Source organism: Phoca vitulina, unplaced genomic scaffold (assembly GCF_004348235.1).
Source record: "Phoca vitulina isolate PV1807 unplaced genomic scaffold, GSC_HSeal_1.0 scaffold8, whole genome shotgun sequence".
NCBI lineage: Eukaryota > Metazoa > Chordata > Mammalia > Carnivora > Phocidae > Phoca > Phoca vitulina.
The window spans coordinates 34,379,822-34,403,476 of NW_022589711.1; the positions used below are offsets into that span (position 1 = coordinate 34,379,822).

The 23,655-nt window shown below is 37.9% G+C and overlaps 1 protein-coding gene across 2 annotated transcripts in view; it reads left to right on the forward strand.

Annotated features, from left to right (window-relative positions):
- The first annotated feature begins 2,720 nt into the window (after positions 1-2,720).
- NECTIN3 (nectin cell adhesion molecule 3) overlaps positions 2,721-23,655 on the forward strand; it is a 126,056-nt gene continuing 105,121 nt past the window's right edge. For both annotated transcript variants that reach the window (XM_032406510.1, XM_032406509.1), the window contains exon 1: positions 2,721-2,907. In XM_032406510.1, coding sequence (XP_032262401.1) covers positions 2,748-2,907 — 160 coding nt within the window. In that variant the 5' untranslated portion in view covers positions 2,721-2,747. The remainder of the gene's footprint in view (positions 2,908-23,655) is intronic.

Consider the following 23,655-nt stretch of genomic DNA (forward strand, 5'->3'; position numbering starts at 1 on the left):
GGGAGGTCAGTGGTGCCCAGCGGAAGGCAAGAACTTGGATCAGGCAGGAAAACCACCCACATGTGGCTTGTAGTATTTTCAATTAACCTCTCTGCCTAGGTTCCTCTCCTTGTCAGGTGGGGATAATAGTAATTGCTACCTTCCATGGGAAGTAAGCCTGTGCTTTGACATCTCTGGCCAAAGATGCTATATCAACACAAATGATTAATATTAGGACATAATGCATGTATGCACATAAAACACCAGCATAGTGCTCTTTTAATGCTTATATAATATCTATAAATACTGCTATTCCATGCTCTCTCTTCACTTTAGGTCAGAGAAGAATATAATCATAACATGTCACTAATCCAATTTCTCAAAATATGGAGGAAATACATTTTTTAAAGCTCCATATCATCCTTTTGAGAAGCACTAAACCTGCTAATCCCTCCTGGTCTCTGTAGCAATTGCACAATGGCCCCCCATATTAAGCCTTTGGCACCTTTTCAAATGTTGGCTAAATTACTTTTTCTGGAAACTGGAACCATCAGGGGAAGGCCAGGGGAATGAAACTGGCTAGCGATATTAAAATTTTGGTTGTTTAATATTTAACTGGCTCTCAACAACGTGTTGAAGTGCTATCTAAACAGATAATTAGCTAGTCGCTGCACAGTGGGCTTTATCTAAATTTAGCAGTGAAATTAGGTTTAGAGAATGAGAAAATAGGAAAAGAAATTTTCTCAAGGGAAACGGTGGTGTCAGCACAGCTGAGGAATGTCACAATAGCTACATTTCGTCAATTATGATCATCATCAGGGGATCTCCGGGAGAGACGCAGGACAAGGTTTATTCATAAGTGCATCCTGAGGATAGGCGATGGAAAAGAGTGGCCGCAGGAGACAGGCTGGATGAGAGACAGAGATAGAAAGAGAGAAAAAGAAAAACAGAGGATGGAGGAAGAGAGGTACTAAGCCGAGCGCTGGGAGACAGGATGGGAAGCGGAAGTTGAGAAAGAAAAAAGAGCGGTAGGCAGGGGTAGAATGGTGTGTAGCTTTGGAGGTGAGTAAAACACTGTAAACCAGGGTTGGGGGGGAGCTAGTGATGGAAGGGGTGTTATCTTGGCGGCAGGCAAGCATTAGTTTAGCTGCGACAGGCGGCTAAATCCTTGTTCGACTTTCCTTCTTATTGGGAGCACATTTCTGGCTATCTGGTGGAGATGCCAGGACCTACATAAAATTGTGTCCGGACTGAGGACGTGTGTCCTCTGCCTCCAGTCCCTCTCGGGACAGTCCAAACTGTCCTCCACCCTTGCAGAACCGCCAGTGGCTGTGGCTTCAAGGTCAGGCCACCAGGGCTGTGGGTGGCGGGCGGATGAAGAGGGCAGGGCGCGTAGCCACCTGGGGTGAGGGAGGGTCGTGGTGGATCCCAGACCTCTTACGGGCAAATGCTTAACACTTCCCGAGGTCGCTTTACTGCGATCAGTTCAGAGGAAAACAGGCAATGAAAATAAAATTACACGTGCGAACATGCAAATGAAACAAAACCAAAGAAAAACACCACCGCACTCGAGGCGCTCCGATGGGGGAAATCCATGGCCTCCTGTTACCAGTTGCCCGGCGAGGACAGCGGACAGCTCGGCGGCCGGAGAAGCAAGGGCGAAAAAGCAAACCTTCTGGGGCCCCTCTTCTCGCCTGCCTCCGCTGACCCTTCCACCAAGCCGCCCTCCCAAGAGAAAGGAGCAAGAAAAACGCCTGTGCAAACAAGCCTCGGAGGGCTGGGGGAAGTGGAGCTGGAAAGAAGGGAGGGATTCGGAGAGCGCCGCTGTCCCGGGAAGCAGGAAGGAGAAAGTCTCTCCTTTCAGCCCCCGGCGTCCCCGGCGAAGAGGGAGATGACTAGTTCTGCAGGCTATGTACAGCCTCCTAGACAGGGACCTTTAGCGTGGGCAACGGAAGGGCAGCCCCATCCTGCCTTCCCCTCCTAACTCCCCCCCCCTCCTGTCCCGGCTCCCCGCCAGAGGGAGAGCGCGGCCCGGGCAAGGCGAGCAGCCAGCACGATTGTCCCGCCGCCCTCCGCCTCCGTCTGCGCCCGGGCCGCGGTGGACCCGCGAGGGGCGGAGTGGGCGAGACCATTGGAAACGTTGGGAAGGGGGGAACGAGGCGGGGACGAGGCAGGAACGAGGGGCGGGGCCTACTAACCTATTCCAGATTTTCCTGTCCTTTTGAAAGCCCTGCTTTGGGAGAAACCCGTTATCAAAGTGGAGAGAAGAGATTTTTTTTTTTTTGAAGGGGGAGGAGCGTGTGTAGGAGGGCGGGGTGGGAGGAGACGCTGCATGCAGTCCGCGATCAGACGGGAGCTGGAGTTGTGCGGGGAGGGCGGGCGAGTCCCAGCGCCGGCTCTGAGGGTCGGCTTCCTCTCCCCCTCCCGTGTGGGGCGGGGTGGTGCGTTCCGAGTTCCCAGGAGTTCGAGGCGGGCGGGTGCCTGGGGGAGGGGAGTGGCGGCGGCGGCGGCGGCGGCGGGCGGCTCACGCCTCAGCCTCGGCAGTGGCGTCGGCGACGGCGGAGTCGAGGCAGCCGTGAGCGCTCCGCTCAGTGTCAGCCGGCGGCGACGGCTCAAGAACTGGGAGTTGGGGACCCGCGCGCCGGACCTTCCGCCGTCGCCGCCGCGTCGCGGCCGCTGCTGCCGCCGCCCAGCGCCTAAGGCGCCGGGGCCGGGGGAGCCGCGGGGGGGGGGGCGGGCGAGCCAGCGGGCCGGGGGGAGGGTGGGGGATGGCGCGGACCCCGGGGCCGGCCCCGCTGTGTCCCGGAGGCGGCAAAGCACAACTTTCCTCCGCTTCTCCCCCCGGGGCCGGACTCCTGCTGCCGCCCCCGACGCCACCACCGCTACTGCTGCTGCTCTTCCCGCTGCTGCTCTTCTCCCGGCTCTGTGGTAGGTGAACCTCGGCGTCCGGCGCTGGCTGAGGGAGGCGCGACCTAGGGTCCCGGCGCCGTGGCGGGCCGGCGCGGGCCGCTCTCCGAGGCGGCGAGGCAGTTGTGCTCGGCGGTTGGCTGCGCGAGCGGGTGCCGCGGACTTTGGCTGGAAACTTTTCGCCGCGCCCGGGGCGAGGCCGGGGAAGGGCCGGGGCCGGCGGGTGCAGCGCCGGCCGCCCGCTCCGCTCCCTTCCCCTCCCCTCCCCCGCTCACCGCGCGGTTGCCCGACGCCGATGCTGGGTGCGCTGGGAGCTCCTCAGTGTTTGCTCCGGGGACCGTTACCTCCTCTCTCTTTCGCGGAGGAAGCCGAGAGCGCGGACTTCTGGGCTGGGGCGAAGGTGCCTGGCTGCACGGTTGCTGCCTCCTTTCCCTCCCTCCCCCCCGCCGTGAAACTTGAGCTCTGAGCCCGGATACCTTTTGGGACCAGAGCCCGACGGATGAAACCTTTGGCTCCCAACCCCTCATCGCCTTCCACCCTGGAGAAGGCACCATGTTAGCCCACCCTACAGCATCCCCTGCAGTCAGTTTTCTACGGTCGTCCGGCCCGGTTCTGCCCTCGCAGCCTCTGGGTCGCGTTGCATTGAGCCCGTCGCTGCCTTCCAGTTTGTGGGACGTCTCTCACACTGTCCATGTTTATTTTAGAGAACCCTGTTTGTCTTCGGGACTTCGATTTATGTGTTAAATACCTGATTGCATCTACTGTGCCCTGGCTGTTCTGATCAAAACAAACCCCACGCCTCTTCCCGTCTCTTTCTTCCCTCGTTTTGTGTTACAGCTTTCCTGTCACATTTGGGAGTTAGTCTCTTTGTAAATTCTGTTCCTAGGTATCGGAGACTAGAAGTACACTTGTTAAGGATCGTGTAAAAAAAAAAATCTGATCTCTCTTAAGGATCGTGTAAAAAAAAAATCTGATCTCTCACGCAAGAGAGATGGACGTAAGTGATCATTAGTGGAAGGCGGTGATTTGGGAAAGTAAGGTCACCAGTCTTTGGGGATTAACTCTGTGTATCTTTTGATAATACTGAAATACTGCAGGAAGTTATTCATTTCTAAGACACTTACTTGGTGAGGAAGGTGGAGAAGCAAAAACTTAACGCTTGCTAAAGATTGGTTTACCCAAGACATTTTTATTGGTACATTAAGGCTGCTCTTGGATCTGTGTTTAATGAAATCGTAAATGAAACCAGAAGTTTTATCAGTATTTATTTAAAGGAGAGATGTGTGCAGATTTCTGGGATGGTGTGATTTAGAAGAAAGAGCGTCCTGTTCCGGGAGGTGTGTCAGGGTAGTTGGTTATGAGGGAGGCAGAGTTTTCAAGAGATTGAGTGCCCCTTATAGGCTGAGAATTTCCTCTACCAGTTCACCACCACGTTTCAAGCATTGTAATGAAAGTTTCTGATTTACAGAGTATAGTTTGATAAACTGCTTGTTATCTAATCTACATTGTTTCTGTAGCTCCACTCCCCAGCTGTTTGGTTCCACAACACAGTTCTTAATGCTGTTACCTCTTTAAATTGATTTAAGATTCTAGGTTGAATTTGTGTACTGTTCTTTTCCATTAGGGAGGATTGTGGATTATAGTTGGGTGGGAGAAAAGTTGGAGGGGGTGTTAACAGTTTACTAGCCTGATTTAGATTGTGTTGACCCAGTGAATAGTACTTGTATCTCCAATAAAGGCTTATCTAGCTAGGCGAAGCCTTATAGAAGACTGAAACTAGGTGGTATGTGCAGATAATCAAGGATATAGAATTTGAGTAATAATTTCATAGTGCTTGTACAAGTGAAGTGTTGATTACTTTTGAAGGAATGCATTGGTTTTCATGTGGAAGAAGAAAGGAGCTTTTTTTTTTTTAACCTCTTTAGTAATGTCCTATCGGAGGGGCTTGATATTTTTACTTTAGGTCCTAAAAATTCACGTAAAATAGGCAAATGGATTGTGATTTAGAGCAGGTGTAAATTGAAGTTTTTAGTCAATTCTGCTTGTAGTTGTAGGGACAGGCACTAGCTTTGTGTTACTGTGTGCCCTGTTCTTTTAAAAAGCTTCCTTTTCTGGCTTATAGTGTTAATAACACCCTAATTTGTGAGCCCTTATGACAAGTTTTTTTTCCATCAACCTCTCTCTATTTTAGACAGTCTTTGAGTAGGGCACAGTTGTCCTGACTTACGGATGCTTAATAAGTATGGAAGTAGAATTTTCTTCATGTAACCTGTTTGTTGATTTGACATTCATAGTACTACTGACAAGGTTTTATGTGTACTATTGTTTGAGTAGTCAGTTTTAGAGTTGAAAAGATTTTTAGGCTTTAAAGAGATGATTATCTGATTTGTTAATCAGAATCCTTTACTTGTTCAACATTTACGGATATTTTTTCCTTTTTGCTCTTATTTTTGATACGCTGCTTATGTAAATTTAGCACGACCTTAGCTATGCTTAACATCTGCAGTATCATCTATTAGTGCAAGGTAATTTTTATACCATGTTCATTTGCTTAAAAAAAAAAGAAAACCCTTGCAACTGGTAGACTTGATACTCTGAAAGCTGTAAAAAATGACATCATTTATGTTGTTTTGCGGGTGTACACTGTCTTATATGAAGAACTGAACTTTTAAATGTTTACAAACTGTCAAGTTTTTTGCTTTTTGTTTTTTAAGCCTAAGAAATTCCTAGGTATAAAGGTCAAGGGGACTAGATTTGCAATACCATGTGACTTCGTAAATCTCATTTATTTAAAGCTCATTATTCGGGAATTCCATATATTTTTTTTAAACTGAAGTAGAGTTAACACACAATGTTATATTAGTTTCAGCCATATTTTTCTATGATGGCAATAATTAATTCATAGGTGATTAGATTTATCTCACTTTCCTTCCACCATTTTTCTTGAAAGGTAGAGAATACTACCTGGGATATGGTATCAATGAAGGAAGGAGAAGGTAAAGGCTTCTTGACCTTTGTCAATTCCTATTTGAAACTAGGATTCTATGACTTTTCATTTTCATCAAGGTTTTATCTGAAGAAGAATGTTAGAAGGTGATAAAAAAGAAGATCTAATATTATATTGAACCTTGAACAGCACTTATAGTACTTTCTGTATTCTGGCACTTGTTAGGCACGTGGGGACATAAAACATGAGTATGGCAGAGTCCTGGCTTCAGGGAGCTTACCGCATTGTGATGATAGACATGAAAGAAATAGTTGTTCATAGGACAGTGCAGTGTTTATGATAGAGATCTGTATGAGGTACTGTGGGGTTGCCCAGAAGAGGGATACCTAACTCATTAGGTAAAATTACATGAATGTGAACTGAGAAAAAAAAAAGAATTACTTTTTAAAATATCAATTGAGGGGCACCTGGGTGGTTCAGTTGGTTGAGCATCCGACTCTTGATTTCAGCTCAGGTCATGATCTCAGGGTCCTGGGTTCTAGCAGATTCTGCTTCTCTCCCTCTCCTTCTGCCCCCGCCTCTCAAATAAATCTTTAAAAAAAGTAAAAAATCAATTGAGTCAGATCTTATTGAGATTAGGCATTGTGGTAGGTGGTACAAGTTTGCTTTCTCTCTCTCTGCTCTTTATGGTTTAGATACTAAATAGGCAGTTTGATTCTGAAAAAAGGCTGTCACTTACTAGCCTTTTGAATCCTTGGCAAGCTGTTTAACCTCAGTAAACTTAAGGTTTTTCATCTTTAAAAAAAAAAAGATGTTATCACCTTGCCTATAGAGTTGTTGAGAGGATTAAATCAAAGAATAAAACAGGGTGCATGGAATATAATGAACATTCAAATGTTAGCATTTATTAGATTGCACCTTATAAACTAACCTGCCTAGTGTTTGTCATTCTTAAATTCTACTCTGGATGTCTTGAATAATTGGGTTTTCAAGGTAATTGACTTACTCTATTTGCACTTCACATCTTTATTTTGAGTGTATAATGCAGTCAGTGTTCTTCAAATATGTGTTAAATTTACTTCAGATAAATATTCAGAAGACCAATTTTGAGAATATTAGGATACAGTGAAATTAATTAACTTGTGTAATTGTATGGAACCAAGTTGAATCTTCCCTTGGTGATGTAGAATGCCTTTTAAGATTTGGCAGTTCCATAAGGTTGCTTGGAATGTTAGTGTTCATATTGAAAATGTAGAGTTGGAGAAAAGTGTCACAATTAAGTTTATCAAGTTATCAGATTGGGGCCTATAATACACACTGCCTATATAAATCTTTCTGCATCCTAAACAGATATAATTGGAAAGTGAACCAAATTTAGAAGCAAGCTAAAAGACCCAAATCTTCCATTCTTGCATTTAGCTATAGCATCAGAAATAGGAATTGGAAAAAGCTGGGCAATTATATATTTGTGTGTGCATGTATGTATTTACAGTCTTGCCCTGTTTATTTCACCTATGCTTCCATATATTTATATATGTTTAATTTAGTGATTCAGCAACTCTGATGTACATTTTGTATCAGTGAGGTAAGAAGTAAAACTTACGGCTTATTGCCTATTATTTGAAAATTACTGAAAAGAAGCTGGATGGGATACCCTTTTTAAAAAATAGAGTATTTTGACATTTTGTAATTTGGCCCTTTAAAATTAGAGAGTAAATAACATTTTTATAGCATATTCTATACTCTATTAAGGTGCACATAACAATTCATAATAAAGACAAACTAGTTTGTGAAAGATGTGACATTTAATTAATAATGGCTATTAATATATAAATTTAGGATAAAATCAAATAATCCTTAAGTTAGTAATGGGATGACTACTAGATGATTTTATGTACCAGGCATTCAGATCCAAAAATCTAAATACGATAAATGTCATACTTTTGATTACCTTTTGTGTTTTTATCTAAAATTATTTAAAGTCCTGAATATGTATCATTTCCTGAATATTATAAAACTTAAGATTTCTATTTTTATATAGGTTCTGACATATTTAGTCATTTATCTAAATAAAATTTGTTGTGAATCTTTATCAAGGGTGAGCTTTAAGTTTTATCCTAAATGACTCACTTATTATACCATAGGTCATTAATTTAAAATTTTAGTGAGAGCTGCCCCTTATGAGTTTAGATACAGCCATTTTGCAAGTACTGTAGTTATTTTAGAAAGGATATTGTATTGCAGATTTATTCTGAATTTTACATATTCTCTTTAGTATAGCATCTAGGGAGATTGTTTTTCTTGCAATTCCCCAACAGTCATCTGCTAATTAAGATGAGTAGGAAAAAACTACCTGTTGTATCGTGAGTAGATATTCATAAACTGGAATTTTAGGCATGTGTGAAAATATGCCAGCTTATAACTGGATTAAGTGGCTAAGATTGGCAGTATGCTTTTCAGTACTTTTTTAGGTGTAAGATAGTAAATTATACATGGGGCTCTATAGATAGGAAAGTTTTAAAAACTTTGATTTTCTTTAATGGTTAAAAAGAATCAAAGTTATTTTAAATAGGTTGGCTTTGCACTGAGTGGAGGCTTTTTAGGCTCTCAGGTTATTCAGGGTTATTCAGAAGAAATAAAGGTGGGGGGACTATAAATCACTGTTCTCGGCTGGCCAGGGTCAGCAGAAGTAGGGCGTGCAGGTGGATTCATATCTTAGTTACTAGGAAATCTTTTTGAAACAACATTCTGGGCCCCACTGTGGACTTCCTGGATTGACAATTTTTGCAAGAGGGGTGGATATGGAGCCTGGGGATTGGGGCATTTGTATTTTGAGAGACATCTTCATATGATTCTTTCTTTCCTTGATGAATGCTATTTATTATATTTTAATTTATGATTTGACCAGATGTCAATATATTCCACTTGTTTTGTGCACTCATGTATCAGAAGTGCTTGGCATGTAGTAGGCACTCAGATTTCTTTATTTCAAGATTTTAACAGCAAAATCAAATTTAATCTAATCCAGCACTGTCCAACAGAAATATAATGAGTCATATACATAATTTTAAGTTATTCTGATACCACATTAAAAATAATAAAAGGAACAGGTGAAATTAACCTTAATAATATATTTTATTTAACACAACATAACCAAAATATCACTTCATCTTGCAATTTGATATTAAAAAGTTGAGATGTTTTACATTTTCTTTCGTAGTAAGTCTTTGAAATTTGGTGTGTATTTTATACTCGTCATTTAAACTAGCTATATTTCATGTGCTCAGTAGTCAGTTGTGGCTGGAGGCTACCATATTGGTCAGTGCAGGTCTAAACCATACATGTCTCTGAAGTAGGTTGTGCCCTTCTTTGGCCCTTACTTACAAGGCCTAAAATGACATTGCTCTTCCTGCCTGCCAACTCAGATTCTGAAGTACCTGGTTTAAGGTTAATTTTCTCTGTGAAGACTTCTCTTACCACTTCTTGCCTAAAGTGAGCAAATTCTTTGTAAAGTAGTTAGTCTTTGTAATTGTTATGTAGTATTTAATTATAAGTTGTTTTGTGATATGTGCTCTTTGCCTAAAGATCTTGCCTCAGGCTTCATTGTATGTATCATAACACATATCACAGAATAAACAAATTATTTTTCAAACTATATAGATTTTAACATTTGCTTTTTTTTTCCTGTTTAAGAAACTGACCAAATTTGCTATACTGTAAATGGCATCAAGAGAATACTTGGTTTATGATTTCATCTTTCATGTTGAAATGAAATAATAGAATAATAGCTATACTAAGTAACTATGAAACTTTTCTGAACTTGATTTTATTTCTTATCTGATCCTAGGTATCTTTTATTCCTTAGTCCTTGGATGCCTGCCCTCTTCGGTGTTTAATAATGTGACATGCAGTCATTAGAGGGAAAAACATGCACACTCTATTCACTTTTTTTTTTTTTTTTTCATGTTTTTAGGTTTAGAGCAATGTTTGCCAAAGTGTTTCTGTGGAACTTAAGTCTCAGAAGATATGTTTCTGGGAGAAAGTACCATGGTGAAATAGACTTGGGAATGGGAAAAACTAACCATATAACCCCCTTATTTAAAGTTAGATTGTTAATAGTCTAAGAAATTCTTCCGTAAGAGATCCTGTTTTACAAATTAATTAAATTTTTTTGTGTAATATCTGTTATGTTGAAGAAACTATATTTTACAAAACACACTAGAAAATCTATCCTTAGAGAGATTTGTGTATTTGATATTATTCCTATTTTGACATTCCTATTCCTACCTTCCAAGATAGGGGGAATGTATGTATGTGTGTGTGTGTGTGTGTGTGTGTGTGTATATATATGTGTATATATGTGTATATGTATAATGTATATGTGTGTATATTTATTTATATTTATATAAATTTATTATATATTATTATATATAAAACTAGAAGAGGTTGTTAGGTTTTAAAGATGTTGCTTGATGAGGTAGTTCTTTATTGGTTTTTCTTTTTTCTAAAAATTCCTTTTGCTTTCTTTAGTTCTGTCTCTCTATTCACCATTGTCTTATCCATTTTAAATCTGAGATGTTTGCAAAATTGACTTTCTAGGAGGAATGCAATTTTTTTTTCCTTTGGTATTGCAAAATCAGTTGTGTATTATTTATCCCAGGACATACGTAGTTTAAGCAGCTTCTGTGTGACATACCTCACTTTATATATAACATATCTCACTCTGGGTTTGAATTTTTGAAATAAGTTGGGTAAATTTAAGATAGCCAATTGTTTTGTAATGGAAATATGTCAGTGCTGTTATTGGGAAGGACATGAAAAAACCAGGAGGTAATTACAAAAATAGGTGCATACAGTGAGGACTCCAACTCAGTGTTGAGAACATTGTATAAAATTAAGAGTGTACTCGACTTTTCTAATGGCTTCAATTTAGAGGAAAAACAAAAATATTAATGAAATGTTAGTATTGCTAAACTCTGGCAAGACCATTTTCATATAGTAATTATTTCTGTGTGTTATCCATGATAAACATTATTGTCATTATTAAAATATTTTAGGCCATTGTTTTTGAAATTTATTAATATGATTTCTAGTTTAGTCATAGCTATTGCGGGCTAGATTAAGATTCATTTCACAAGTGTCCTGTCATTATGAACTCCAAATTCCCTTCTAATTTGATTTAGATTAGAGATAATCATTCATGGCTATAAGTTCAATTTAATATTGACTGAGTCACACCATTGAACTGTCTAGTTTTTAAATCTGCTTAGAGATACCTTGGTTCATTTATTTTAAATGCGAAATTTTAAAAAAGCTTCTCTGTTTAGTTTTTACTGAAGAGATTCAAGTGGGAGAAGGTACTTAGCTACAGTTCTATCCTTCTCATTAAGGGCACAGGGCTAGAACATCATAGCATTTTTCACTAAACCATGAGTCTGCATATGTTAATGGCTCTAGCAGCTGCTCTAAATCTCTGATTTCTGCTTGTTAAACTTAAAAGAGATTTAAAAAAATTACCACAAAGAAAAGCCTTGAGTAACATGTGCAAGTAATGCAGTTGTATCAACTTTTATAGTAGTTTCACCATCCTTGTAAGCATTGTAAATATCTGATTATAAATATAATTATAAGCATATGATTGTTTTATGATACAGTTTTGGCTAATTCATATTAAAACCAGAATGAACTTTAATATTAAAGTATAATGGTAGGAACTCCTATTCTCTTTCAAGTTGTTACCTTCTGTTTGTTGTACACGGGTGCAATGTCAGAGATTTATTGTTTTTTTCTTTGAAAACTGGTATAGCTCCTGTGGTTGCCTGACTGATTTTGAATAACAAAAAGAAGGCGTATCAAGGCTAGAATTAATAACACTAATGGTGACATCTATCCTTAGCAAGAAATAAGACTGTTTAGACTATTGACATTCTTTTCTGTATTTAAGATAGATTATTTTTACACTTTTTAATGAAAAAGTATTTCAACTTTTAGATTCATAAGAATTAGCAATTATGGTGGCTATTTTGAAGCCATGCATTATTGTTCATCAAACTTATTTTTCCATATTGTATATAAAAGGATCTGGACATTGACACAGTTTTGTTATATTTGTAACTGCTAGTGAAAATGTTTAAATACATAAGTAGTTGGTGAAATTTGTATAGAGGATGCAGAAATGTCTCTTGCCTTCTAAAAACTTTAATCCCAACAATATCTGTTAAAATATAAAAACAAATCTGAAATTGCCTAAGAAATATACGTAGCTTTCTTTGGGGATACTACTGTTGCTTTGCTGCCCTCTACAGTCATCTAAAATAGTCACTCTAGATTTTTCTTCCAGCAGATGATTAAAATAGTTACTTGACATGTGAACTTTAAATTTCAGGAGTGGGTTGAGTAATATTTACTGTTAAAATATAATGTTTAGTCACAACAGTTGATCCATACCTGTAATGCAAAAAAAAGGACTTAGAAATTAGAGCAGGGGATAGAGAGGGGACTATTGAGCATCAATCAGGAAATAGGTAATATAGCACCAACCGACTGCTAAGGTAGTTTAGAGGATACCTCAGTGAAATAAGATCTAGTGGTTGGTGCCAAGTTTATAAACCCATTAGTAAGACTAACTGCATGCTAAAATATAAACAAAGATATTTGTAAAAAACATTGCAAGTAGTATGATACAACCTTAAAAAAACATTAGTAGGGCCTGGAAGAGTCAAGGAAAGCTAATTAGAGGAGATGAAACTTTTGAGCTCTGTCTTCAAGAATGGATTAAGTTCGGACAAGTAAAACAGGGTTATTTCAAACAGGGAAAAGAATATTAAAACACAAAGCATCTGTTACACAGAAAGGACTATGTATGCAAGGGGCTTTGGACTCTTTCTTAATAAATGTAAAACTTAATTGTTAGGAGATTTGGAATTAGAAGTGTGTGTGTGTGTGTGTGTGTGTGTGTGTGTTAAATGCAGTTACTTAGCCTCTCTGCCTGTTTCACTCCCTATAAAGGTGGCTAAATCATTTACAGAGTTGCTGTGAAAATTAAATGAAATCCTTATTAAACTGCAATAAAGTGCTTTGTAAATACAACTAACAATAATGCAAGGGAAAATGAATTGTCTTATATTAGAAATATAAGAGTATTGTGGGATTATAGAAGAAGGAGCAGTTTTATTGGCAATGGAGGAAGACTTAATAGAAGATCTAATTCTGTAGCTGAACCTTGCAGGAAGAATTTAGATTTCCGTTTGCGAGGAAAAGTCAAAGAAAAGGGGCATTCCAGGCTGAAAAAAAATCACTGGACTGAGAACTCTGTGGAAGGAATGTTTCCATGTGGTTCAAGCATGAGCTTTTTGTAGGGAAGTCATGGATTTTTAAATATTTTGCTGATGCTGAGGAGAGTAGACTTTGTATGGTAGGCAGTGAGGAGCTTTTGAAGCCAGGTAACTAACTACTGAATCTTTCTGTGATTTGAGGATATTGTATAGCTCTGACAGCAATGTATAAGATATATTGGAGATATGAGAGACAAAAGGGAAAACCGTTGCAATTGTCCATGGAAAACAAGGTTGTGGAGACAAATGACAATTTGGCAAAAGGCTTGAATGGAGAGATGGATCTGAGCAGAATACCTGGTGTTTGGATATCATAGTGGGTGAAGAAGGAAGAGTTGGATATGTACTTAATGCTTGTCTTTTGAATGGCTAGAAAAGGATAGTAAAAGGATTGATTTAGTCCCGTAACTTATTCAGAGGCATTTAAATTGTGGTGCCTCAAGGATATATTTTAGAGCTGTAGTTGGAAATTTATTATGAGATGGTGGGGGTAGTATGTGGAATTGGGAATTATCGGGATTGAGGTATTTGGAATAGATGAATTGTTTGAGGCAGAGGGGGAGGGGGAGAGGAAAAAGGGAGGGAGAAGAGAAGGAAGAAGAGAGGAAAGGGAAGTGGGTAGGGGACTGGGAACGTTTTTCAAGATTGCGGTATTTTAATTGCATAAGAAGGGGGAGGGAGGTTAATCTAGAAAAAAAATTACTTGATAAATAGACCAAAATATTTAGTAGTTAAGAGGAGTCCACGGATGACTCAGTAATTTAGTAAAAGTGGTTAGAAGTCAAATTCCAAAAAATCAACAAATGAGGGGATAGTTAAGAAGTAGTAGGGTAGGGCCTACTCTTGGGAAAGATGGAAAAGAGAAAGAGTAATTTGAAGGGGAAGAATAATGTATCAGTTGTTATGGGCTGAATGTTTGTCATCCCAAAATTGATACGTTGAAGCCCTAACTCCCAATGTGATGCTATTAGAAAGGGTTCTTTGGGAGGTAATTAGATTTAGATGAGGTTCTTGAGGTTAGACCCCCATAATGAGATTAGTGGCCTTATAAGCAGAGGAAGAGACATCAGAGTTTCCTGTCTACATTATGTTGTGGATACAGTAAGAAGTCAGCCATCTGTAAGCCAGGAAGAGAGTTCTCACCAGAACTAATCATGCTAGCACCCTGATCTTGGATTTCCTATCCTCTGAACTATGAGAAATGTTTGCTGTTTAAGTTACCTAGTCTATGGGATTTTGTTATAGCAGCCTGAGTTGACTAAGACATCAGTCAAGGTTCTGAATTACAAATATTAGAAATTTAACTTTCATTAAAAGAAGTCTTTTGAGGGATATCAGGTGGTTCAGGTATGGAAATTAAGACCCAAAGGAGGCTAGGCATCTAGAACCATATCCAGAACTACAGCCAAGATAATGTCAAGGGGCAGTCTGTCAAGGTCATTGCTTTTTGCTTCTTGAGACACTGGATGTTATAGCTTTGCCTCTTAGACTGGCATTGCTGTTCTTAGAAACCGGAAATTGTTATCATAGCACAGGGGAATATACTTTCTAATGGTGTCACTACAAAAAGTTGAAGAAAAGCTTTTTTTAAAAAAATGATGTATAGTTGACATATACAGTATTCTTTTTTAATTTTATTTTATTATGTTATATTAATCACCATACATTATATCATTAGTTTTTGATGTAGTGTTCCATGATTCATTGTTTGCATATAACACCCAGTGCTCCATTTAATACGTGCCTTCTTTCATACCCATCACCAGGCTAACCCATCCCCCCACCCCCTCCCCTCTAGAACCCTCAGTTTGTTTCTCAGAGTCCATAGTCTCTCATGGTTCGTCTCCCCCTCCGATTTCATTTTTTCCTTCCTACTATCTTTTTTTTTTTAAACATACAATGTGTTATTTGTTTCAGAGGTACAGGTCTGTGATTCAACAGTCTTACACAATTCACAGCATATACAATATTCTATTAGTTTCAGATGTACAACATAGTGACTCGACAATTCTATACATTATTAGGCTATGTTTACCACAGTAGGTATAGTTACCATTTGTCACCCTGCAATGTTATTATAATATTATTGACTTTTTTGTTCCCTATGCTGTAGTTATCATCCCCATGACTTATTTTATAACTGGAAGTTTATACCTCTTATCTCCTTTACCTGTTTCACCCATCCCTCCCACCCCCTACTGTCTGGCAACCACCAGTTTGTTCTCTGTATTTGTGATTCTATTTTTTGTTTCTTCATTTTTTTTTAGATTTTATATATAAGTGGAATCATATGGTACTTGTCTTCTTTGTCTGACATATTTTACTTAGAATAGTACTCTCTAGGTCCATCCATGTTGTCACAAATGGCGAGATCTCATTCTTTTTTATGGCTGAATAATATTCCGTTGTGTGTGTGTGTGTGTGTGTGTGTGTGTATACACATATGTACCACACCTTCTTTATCCATTCATCTACTGATGGACACTCAGTTTGCTTCCTTAACAACTGCAGTAAATTTAGTGTTTTTGTTTTCTTTGGGTAAATACCCAGTAGTGAAATTACTGAATCATGGTATTTCTATTTTTAACTTTTTAAGGAACCTCTGTACTGTTTTCCACAAGAGGTTTCACCAGTTTACATTCCCACCAGCAGTGCTATATAGTTCCCTTTTCTCCACGTCCTTGCCAACACTTGTTATATCTCCACTTTGTGATACTAGCCATTCTGACAGGTGTAAGGAGATATAGCTCATTGTGGTTTTGATTTGCATTTTCCTGATGATTAATGATGTTGAGTATCTTTTCATGTGTCTGTTGGCCCTCTATATCTTCTTTGGAAAAAAGTGTGTTCAGGTTGTCTGCCCATTTTTAATTGGATTATTTGTTTTGGTCCTGAGTTGTATAAGTTCTTTACATATTTTGAATATTAACCTCTTACAAGATACATGATTTGTAAATATCTGCTCCCATGCAGTAAGTAGTCTTTCTGTTTTGTTGATGGTTTTCTTAGCTGTGCAAAAGGTTTTTATTTGGGTTTTGTCCTAATAAGGTTTATTTTTGCTTTTTTGTTTCCTTTGTCTGAGGAGACATATCTAGAAAAATGTTGCTAAGGCCAGTGTCCGATAGATTACTGCCTCTGTCTTATTTAAGGAGTTGTATGGTTTCAGGTCTAACATTTAGGTCGTTAAATCCATTTTATTTTTGTGTATGCTGTAAGAAAATGGTCCAGTTTCATTTTTTTTTTTTTTTTTTTGCATGTAGGTGTTCTTTTTTTTCAACATCCTTTATTGAAGAGACTTTTTTTCCCCCCTATTATATACTCTTGTCTCCTTTATCATAGATTAATGACCATGTAAGTGTGGGGCTATTTTGGGGCTCTCTATCCTGTTCTGTTAATCTATATGTCTGTTTTTGTGCCAGTACTATACTTTTTTAATTAATACAGCTTTTGTAGTCTATCTTGAAATCTGAGATTTCAATACCTCAAGCTTTGTTCTTTTTAAGATTGCTTTGGCTATTCAAGGTCTTTTATGGTTCTGTACAAGTTTTAGGATTTTTTATTCTAGTTCTATGAAAAATACTATTTTTTTTAATAGAGATTGCATTGAATCTGTAGATTGCTTTGGGTGGTATGGACATTTTAACAATACTAATTTTTCTAATTTATGAGCATGGTATAGCTTTTCATGTATTTTTGTGTTATCTTCACTTTCATCACTGTATTCTAGTTTTCAGAGTACAGGTCTTTCATCTCTTTGATTAAATTTATTCCTAGGTATTTTATTCTTTTTGAAGCAATTATAAATGGGATTGTTTCCTTAATTTCTCTTAAAATCTTTTTTAGTTTTTATGATGATATTTGTCTGTCTTTGATGAGGCGGGGGGTGGGGCACAGTGGGAGAAGCACATTGATAATGGTAAGGTCCAGGAACAGAAAGTAAGTAGAAAGATAAGATCACAGATGAGAGAGGGTAGCCTTAGAAATGATGAGCAGCTCAGTTCTTTCTACTAGATAGGGGATAATAAAATGATGGGTGAAGATATAGAGACATGTCAAGGTCTAAGAAAGGGAGGTTGTGGCAAGGCTTGGATCTTTATGATATAAGTGATATATTTTGAGAATAAATGAGTGTAGGGTAATATGGGACTTCATAGTAGAATTTTTGGGGCAAAAATGGAATAAGATATTAACTAAGAATGAATAAAATAATGGGTATTTGAAAGCATGAGTTGGCATAACATGACCTTGTAAAATACAATGGTGTGGAGGTAGTGATAAGTTTATGTTGGTGGTTAGTATTTAATTGAGCAGTGTCTACCAGAATTATTCTAGGTACTGAGAAAAACTAGCTGGTAAAGAATAAAATGTGGGGGTGCCTGGGTGGCTCAGCTGGTTAAGTGTCTGCCTTCGGCTCAGGTCATGATCTCACGGTCCTGGGATCGAGCCCCACATTAGGCTCCCTGCTCAGTGGGGAGTCTGCTTCTCCCTCTCCCTCTGTCACTCCCCCTGCTTGTGCTCTCTTGCTCTCAAATAAAATCTTAAAAAAAATGTGTTTTTGAGGACCAATTGTGTTTATGTATTGAAAAAAGTAGAATAGAGCCAGACTGCCAAGCACCTTTTGAATATGATATAATAGAGTGTTACTGAAAGTTTGGGAACAGAAAAAATGACACAGGAAAGTAGTAGTTAAGCAATACTTATCATAAGTGGGATAGTCTAGTTGTGGAGTTATTAAGGCCTGAATTAGGATGGCAGTGGTAGAAATGAAAGGGAAAAGTTTAAAAACAATAGATAATTAAAAGGCAAAATATCTCTTGATGATCCCAGTATATGAGGAGTGCATTTGGAGTTTGTGTATTAGATAGATGGGAGAATAGTGTAAATATTGCTGAAAGGGAGGTTGAGGTAAGAATTAAGATATTACATGGAAGGGTGTATTAGTTTCCTAGGGCTGCCACAACAAAATATCACAAACTGGGTGGCTTACAACAACAGAAATTTATTCTCTCTCAGTTCTGGAGCCTAGAAAGTCTGAAATGAAAATGTCAGGAGGACCACATTCCCTCTGAGACTCTGGGTAGAAGAACTCTTTGTTGTCTCATCCTAGCTTCTGATGGTGGCCATCAATCTGTAGCTTTCCTTGGGTTGCATTACTACAATCTCTTCGTCTAGTGTCATATGGCATTTCTGTCATGGCGTTTTCCTTTTTGTATAAAGATAGCAGTCACATTGGATTAAGCCTACCCTCCAGTATGACCTTATCTTAACTTACATTTTGATTACATATGCAGAGACCGTTATTTCCAAGGTCTTTGGAATCTTGGTTCCTAAAGTCACATTCACAGGTACTTGGAATTGAGGGTTTCATTGTATCTTAAGGGGAACACAACTCAATTCATAACAAAGGGGTAATGATTTTGGTTTTGATTGTGTTAACTGAGATTTTGAGGCTTGATTTGAATCAAAGTACCAAGTGAACACAGCATTAGAAGACGTGAGGTATGAGTTAGTTTGAACAAGGCTGGAGACATAGATTCATGAATTATTAAAACTTTTTATTGACGTACATACAGAGAAAAGTATTCATGCTAAGTGTGCAGTTGGATGAACTGTTGCAAAGTGAGCATGTCCATGAAACCATCACCCTGGTCAAGAAATAAATCTTTACTGGCACTCCAGAAGCCCCCTCACACACTTACACTCTTTCCAATCACAAATCTCTCTGTCTTCCTTAGTAATAACCACAATTCTGACTTCTAACGCCATAAATTAGTTTTATCTGTTTTTGAGCTTTATATATAATACTTTTTTGTTGACGTTGTGAAATTCATTCATCTTGTTAGATGTAGCATTTTTTTAACACCACTGTGTAGTATTCTGTCCATCACTGATCCATAATTTATCAGTTTTAATGTTGGGCAGACGTTTGGGTTGTGTTCACTTTGAGGCTTTTATGAACAGTACTGCTATGAACATCATCGTACTTCTCTTTTAGTGGTGGAATTTCTGGCTCATTTTGTGCATGTGTTTGTTGAATAAGTTCTCAAAGAACACCAATTTATACTTCCTATCAGTAGCTTATAAATTTCAGTTGCTTCACATCTTCACCAGCCCTTTGTAATGTCAGTATTTTTTTTGTAACCATTCTGAGCAGTATGCAATGGTATAACATTGTGATTGTAATTTGTATTTCCCTGATGGCTGGGATCTAAGGATTATGGGCCATTGAATATCCTTTTGTGAAGTGTCTGTTAATTCTTTTCCCATTTTATTCAGTTGTATTGTCTTTGTCTTCTTATGGATTTGTTGGAATTGTTTATGTATGCTAGGTTTGAACCCTTATATGTATTGCAAATTTCTCCTATTCTGGCCTTTTCACTCTATTAATGGTGTCTGTAGATGAACAGAAGTTCCTTAATAATTATCCAGGTAGTCAAAACCAATCTTTGTCTTTATAATTAATTCTTTGTCTTATTTACAAAATCTTTCTCTAGTGCATCATCATGAAAACATTTTTCCCCAGGGATCTTTATCATTTTGCCTTTACTATGATTCATCCAGAGTTTGTTTTTGTGATTATGAAGTAGGGCCCATATTTTTTCTTAATTTACTATCCAGTTGACCATCACCATTTATGGAAGAGAGCTTCTGCTCTGCCGTGCTGCCTTTATAATAAATCAAGTAACTGCCCATGCCTGGGTTTATTTTTGGTCTCTCTTTGTTCTGTTGGTCCACTTTGCTATCTTGGCATAAATGTCACAATATCTCATTATAAATTTATGATATATCCTGGTATTGGGTAGAGGAAGTCCACCTACTTGTTCAAGTTTAATGTGGCTAGTCTTTGTCTTTTTCCTTTCTATATACATTTTAGTAGCAGTTTATCAATTGCCACAAAAAACCTGCAGGGATTTTTTTATTGTGAGTGCATTAAATCTATAGAATTAATGTGGGGCTAAATTGACATCTTTATAAAATACTGAATCTTTCAATCTGTGAATCTTGCCATTGACTGAGGTTTTCTTTACTTTTTTTTTTCCCCATAAAACTTCCTAGTTTTTTCTGTTTGTAGCGATCTTGCATAACTATAAATTTTTTATTAAATTAAGTTATTCCTTCTTTTTTTCAGATTTTATTTATTTAGAGAGAGCGAGCGAGTGAATGAACATGAGTGGGGGTGGAGCAGGGATGGGGGGGAGAGAGAGAATCTTAAGCAGACTCTGCCCTGAGTGCAGAGCCCTTGAGGGACCTGAGATCATGACCTGAACTGAAATCCAGTCAGTCGCTTTACCAACTGAGCCACCCAGGTGCCCCTAATCCAAGTTATCCTAATTAAAGATTTCAAATTATTTGTGTTTTGATGTTATTATTATAAATCATATTTTAAAATATTACTCATTATTTGCAGGCATATAAAAATCTGATGATTTAGATATCATGACCTTATATCCAGAGACCTGTTAACTTCATTTATTTCTTTTTTTTTTTTTTTTTTTTTTTTTTTTTATTTTTTTTATTTATTTGAGAGAGAGAAAGCATGAGAGGGGGGAGGGTCAGAGGGAGAAGCAGACTCCCTGCCGAGCAGGGAGCCCAATGCGGGACTCGATCCTGGGACTCCAGGATCATGACCTGAGCTGAAGGCAGCCGCTTAACGAACTGAGCCACCCAGGCACCCAACTTCATTTATTTCTAATACTTTGTTGAATCTTTTGGATTCTCCATCTACACAGTCATGCCATCTGTGAAAAAAGAAAGCCTTATTTCTCTCCAATCCCTATACTTTTGTTTTTCTTTTCCTTTGTTTATTGCTCTGGCTAGGACCTCCACTGTGATGTTGAATTAAAGTGGTGATCACAGGCATCGTTGTCTCATTCCTAATCTCAGAGTTAAAAAAAAAAAAGTGTTTAACATTTCATAATTAAGTATGATGTTCTCTGTAGTTTTTTTTTAATAGAATCCTTATCAGATTAGGAAATTTTCTATTCCTAATTTGCTAAGAAATTTTATCATGAATGGTGTTTAATTTTATCAAGTACTATATCTTAATTTTGAGGTGATTGGATGATTTTCCCCCCTTTTTTAATAATGTGTTGAATTCCATTTTTTAAAAATGTTAAACCATCTTTGTGTTTCTGGAATAATCACAGTTTGGTTTTGATGAATATATCTCTTATTATATCACTGGATTCAGTTTACTGTTATTTTCTTGATTTTCTTTTCTTCATCTATATTTATCCATTGTCTTGGAATATTCCTTTCTTATGATCTTGCCAAGTTTTGGTATCAAGGTTATGCTGGGCTCAAAAAAACTGAGTAGTACTGCATCTTTTTCTATCCTGTGTATGAATTTAAGATTGGTGCTATTTTTCTCTTTAACTGTTTGATGGAATTAATAGGTAAAGCCATCTGAGCCTGGAGTATTTTTTTATGAGAAGGGTTTTTAGTTATAGGTTCAATTTCTTAATAATTATGGTACTACTTAGATTTTCTTTATTCTCTGTCACTTAGGACCCATTCTGTTTTTGTAGGTATTTGTCAATTTCATGCTTTTAAATCTAATGACATGAAGCTTTTTTTATAATGTCCTCTTATTACCTTTTTTTTTTTTTAATATCTGAAGGATCTGCAGTGATGCCCCCCTTTTCATTCCTCATATTTGTAATTTGTGTCAGCTTGGTTTTTGGATCAGTCTTGCAGGGAGTTTTATCGATTTTATTAGACCTACCAAGGAACTCACCTTTGATTCATGATTGATCCTCTCTGTTATGTTGTTGTTGTTGTTGTTGTTTTCTGTTTCACTATTTTCTGTTCCATATTTTCTTCTACTTTTTTTGGAGAGTTTATTTCCTGTTTCTTTTCTATTTCTTGAGATGAATGGTTATTGATTTGCAGCCTTTCTCTTTTTCTTATATATACATTTGAGCCTATTTTTTTCCCTTTAGTCATGACTTTGTCTGCATTGTGTGCAGATAAATGTAAAAAAATTTCCATGTGATCTTTTTTGGACTCTTGGATTATTTTGAAAATTATTATTGGGGTGCCTGGGTAGCTCATTGGTTGAGCATCCAACTCTTGGTTGCAGCTCAGGCCATGATCTCAAGCTTGTGAGATCGAGCCCTGTGCCAGGCCCCACGTCAGGCTCCACACTCAGCTTGGAGTCTGCTTGAGAAATTCTCTCCATCTCCCTGCCCCTCTGCCCCTCCCCCTGCTTGTGTGGGCACTTGTGCTCTCTCTCTCTTTCTGAAATAAATAAAACCTTAAAAAAAAAAAGAAAATTATTAACTAAACATATGAAGATATTTTAGTGACCTTAGTTTTTGATTTTTAGCTTAATTACATTGTGTCAAAGAACTTGTGTCTGATTTCAGTCTTTGGGTGCAACATTAGGTCAATGTTGACAATTCCATGTATACTTGAAAAGAATGTACATTGCCCTTCTTCAGTTAATTGTTTTCTCTGTGTGTTATATATCAATTAGGTCAAGTTGGTTGCATTGTTCAATCTTTATCTCTTTTGATTTTTTCTCTACTTTTTCAGTTAATTACTGAGGTGTCTTAAAATGATATTCCATGATGTGGATTTGTCTTTTTTTTATTTTGATTCTGTGAAGTTTTGCTATGTATACTTTGAGGCTGAATTATCAAGTACAATTAAATTTGGAATTGTTTTATCTTTTGGCTCCTGGCCCTTTTATCATTAAATAGCCCACCATCTCTCGCAATACTTCTTTCCTTAAAGTCTACTTTGTCTGATTTTAGTATAGCTACGTTAGGTATATTTTGGTTAGTGTTTGCATTTTATCTTTTCTCCAACCTTTACTTTCAACCTTTCTGTGCTCTTAAATTTAAGGCATGTCCCTTGTAAACAGCATGTAATTTTTAAATCGAAGCTGCTAAGCTTTGTCTTTTATTTGGCATATTTAGTTATTTATAATTAATTATCACTTACATATTTGGGCTTAAATGTTATGTTACATTTTAATTTCTACTTGTGTATATGTTCTTTGCTTTATTCATTTATTCATTGCTTTTCTTTCTATTACTTTTCTTTCTGTTTTCCCCCTTATTAAATTGTTAGTGTTGTAGTTTTTTGCTGTTCATTCAGTGGCTACTTTAGAGATTATAAAAGACATTCTTGACTTTATTAAAGTTCGATATAAATTAGTATGTATATTATTCCTTTTTAGACAATACAGGAGACTGTCAAACCCTTCAGCTCTAGCCTTATTCTGCTATTAGTGCTAGCATCTGTGTCTGTGTATGTGTATCCTGTAAGACATTAATGTTTTATACAGTAAATATTTAGTTTTTGCAGTGTGTTTACCTTTTCTATAGTTCTTTCTCTCTGCATCTTGTTTCTGCCTGGAATCCCTTTCTTCTGCCTAAAGAACATCCTTTGTATTTTCTTTAGTGAGAATCTGCTGATTAAGTTCTTTCTTTTTCTTTTTTGCCTGAAATTTCTCTACTTTCTTTTAAAATGTAAAACAGC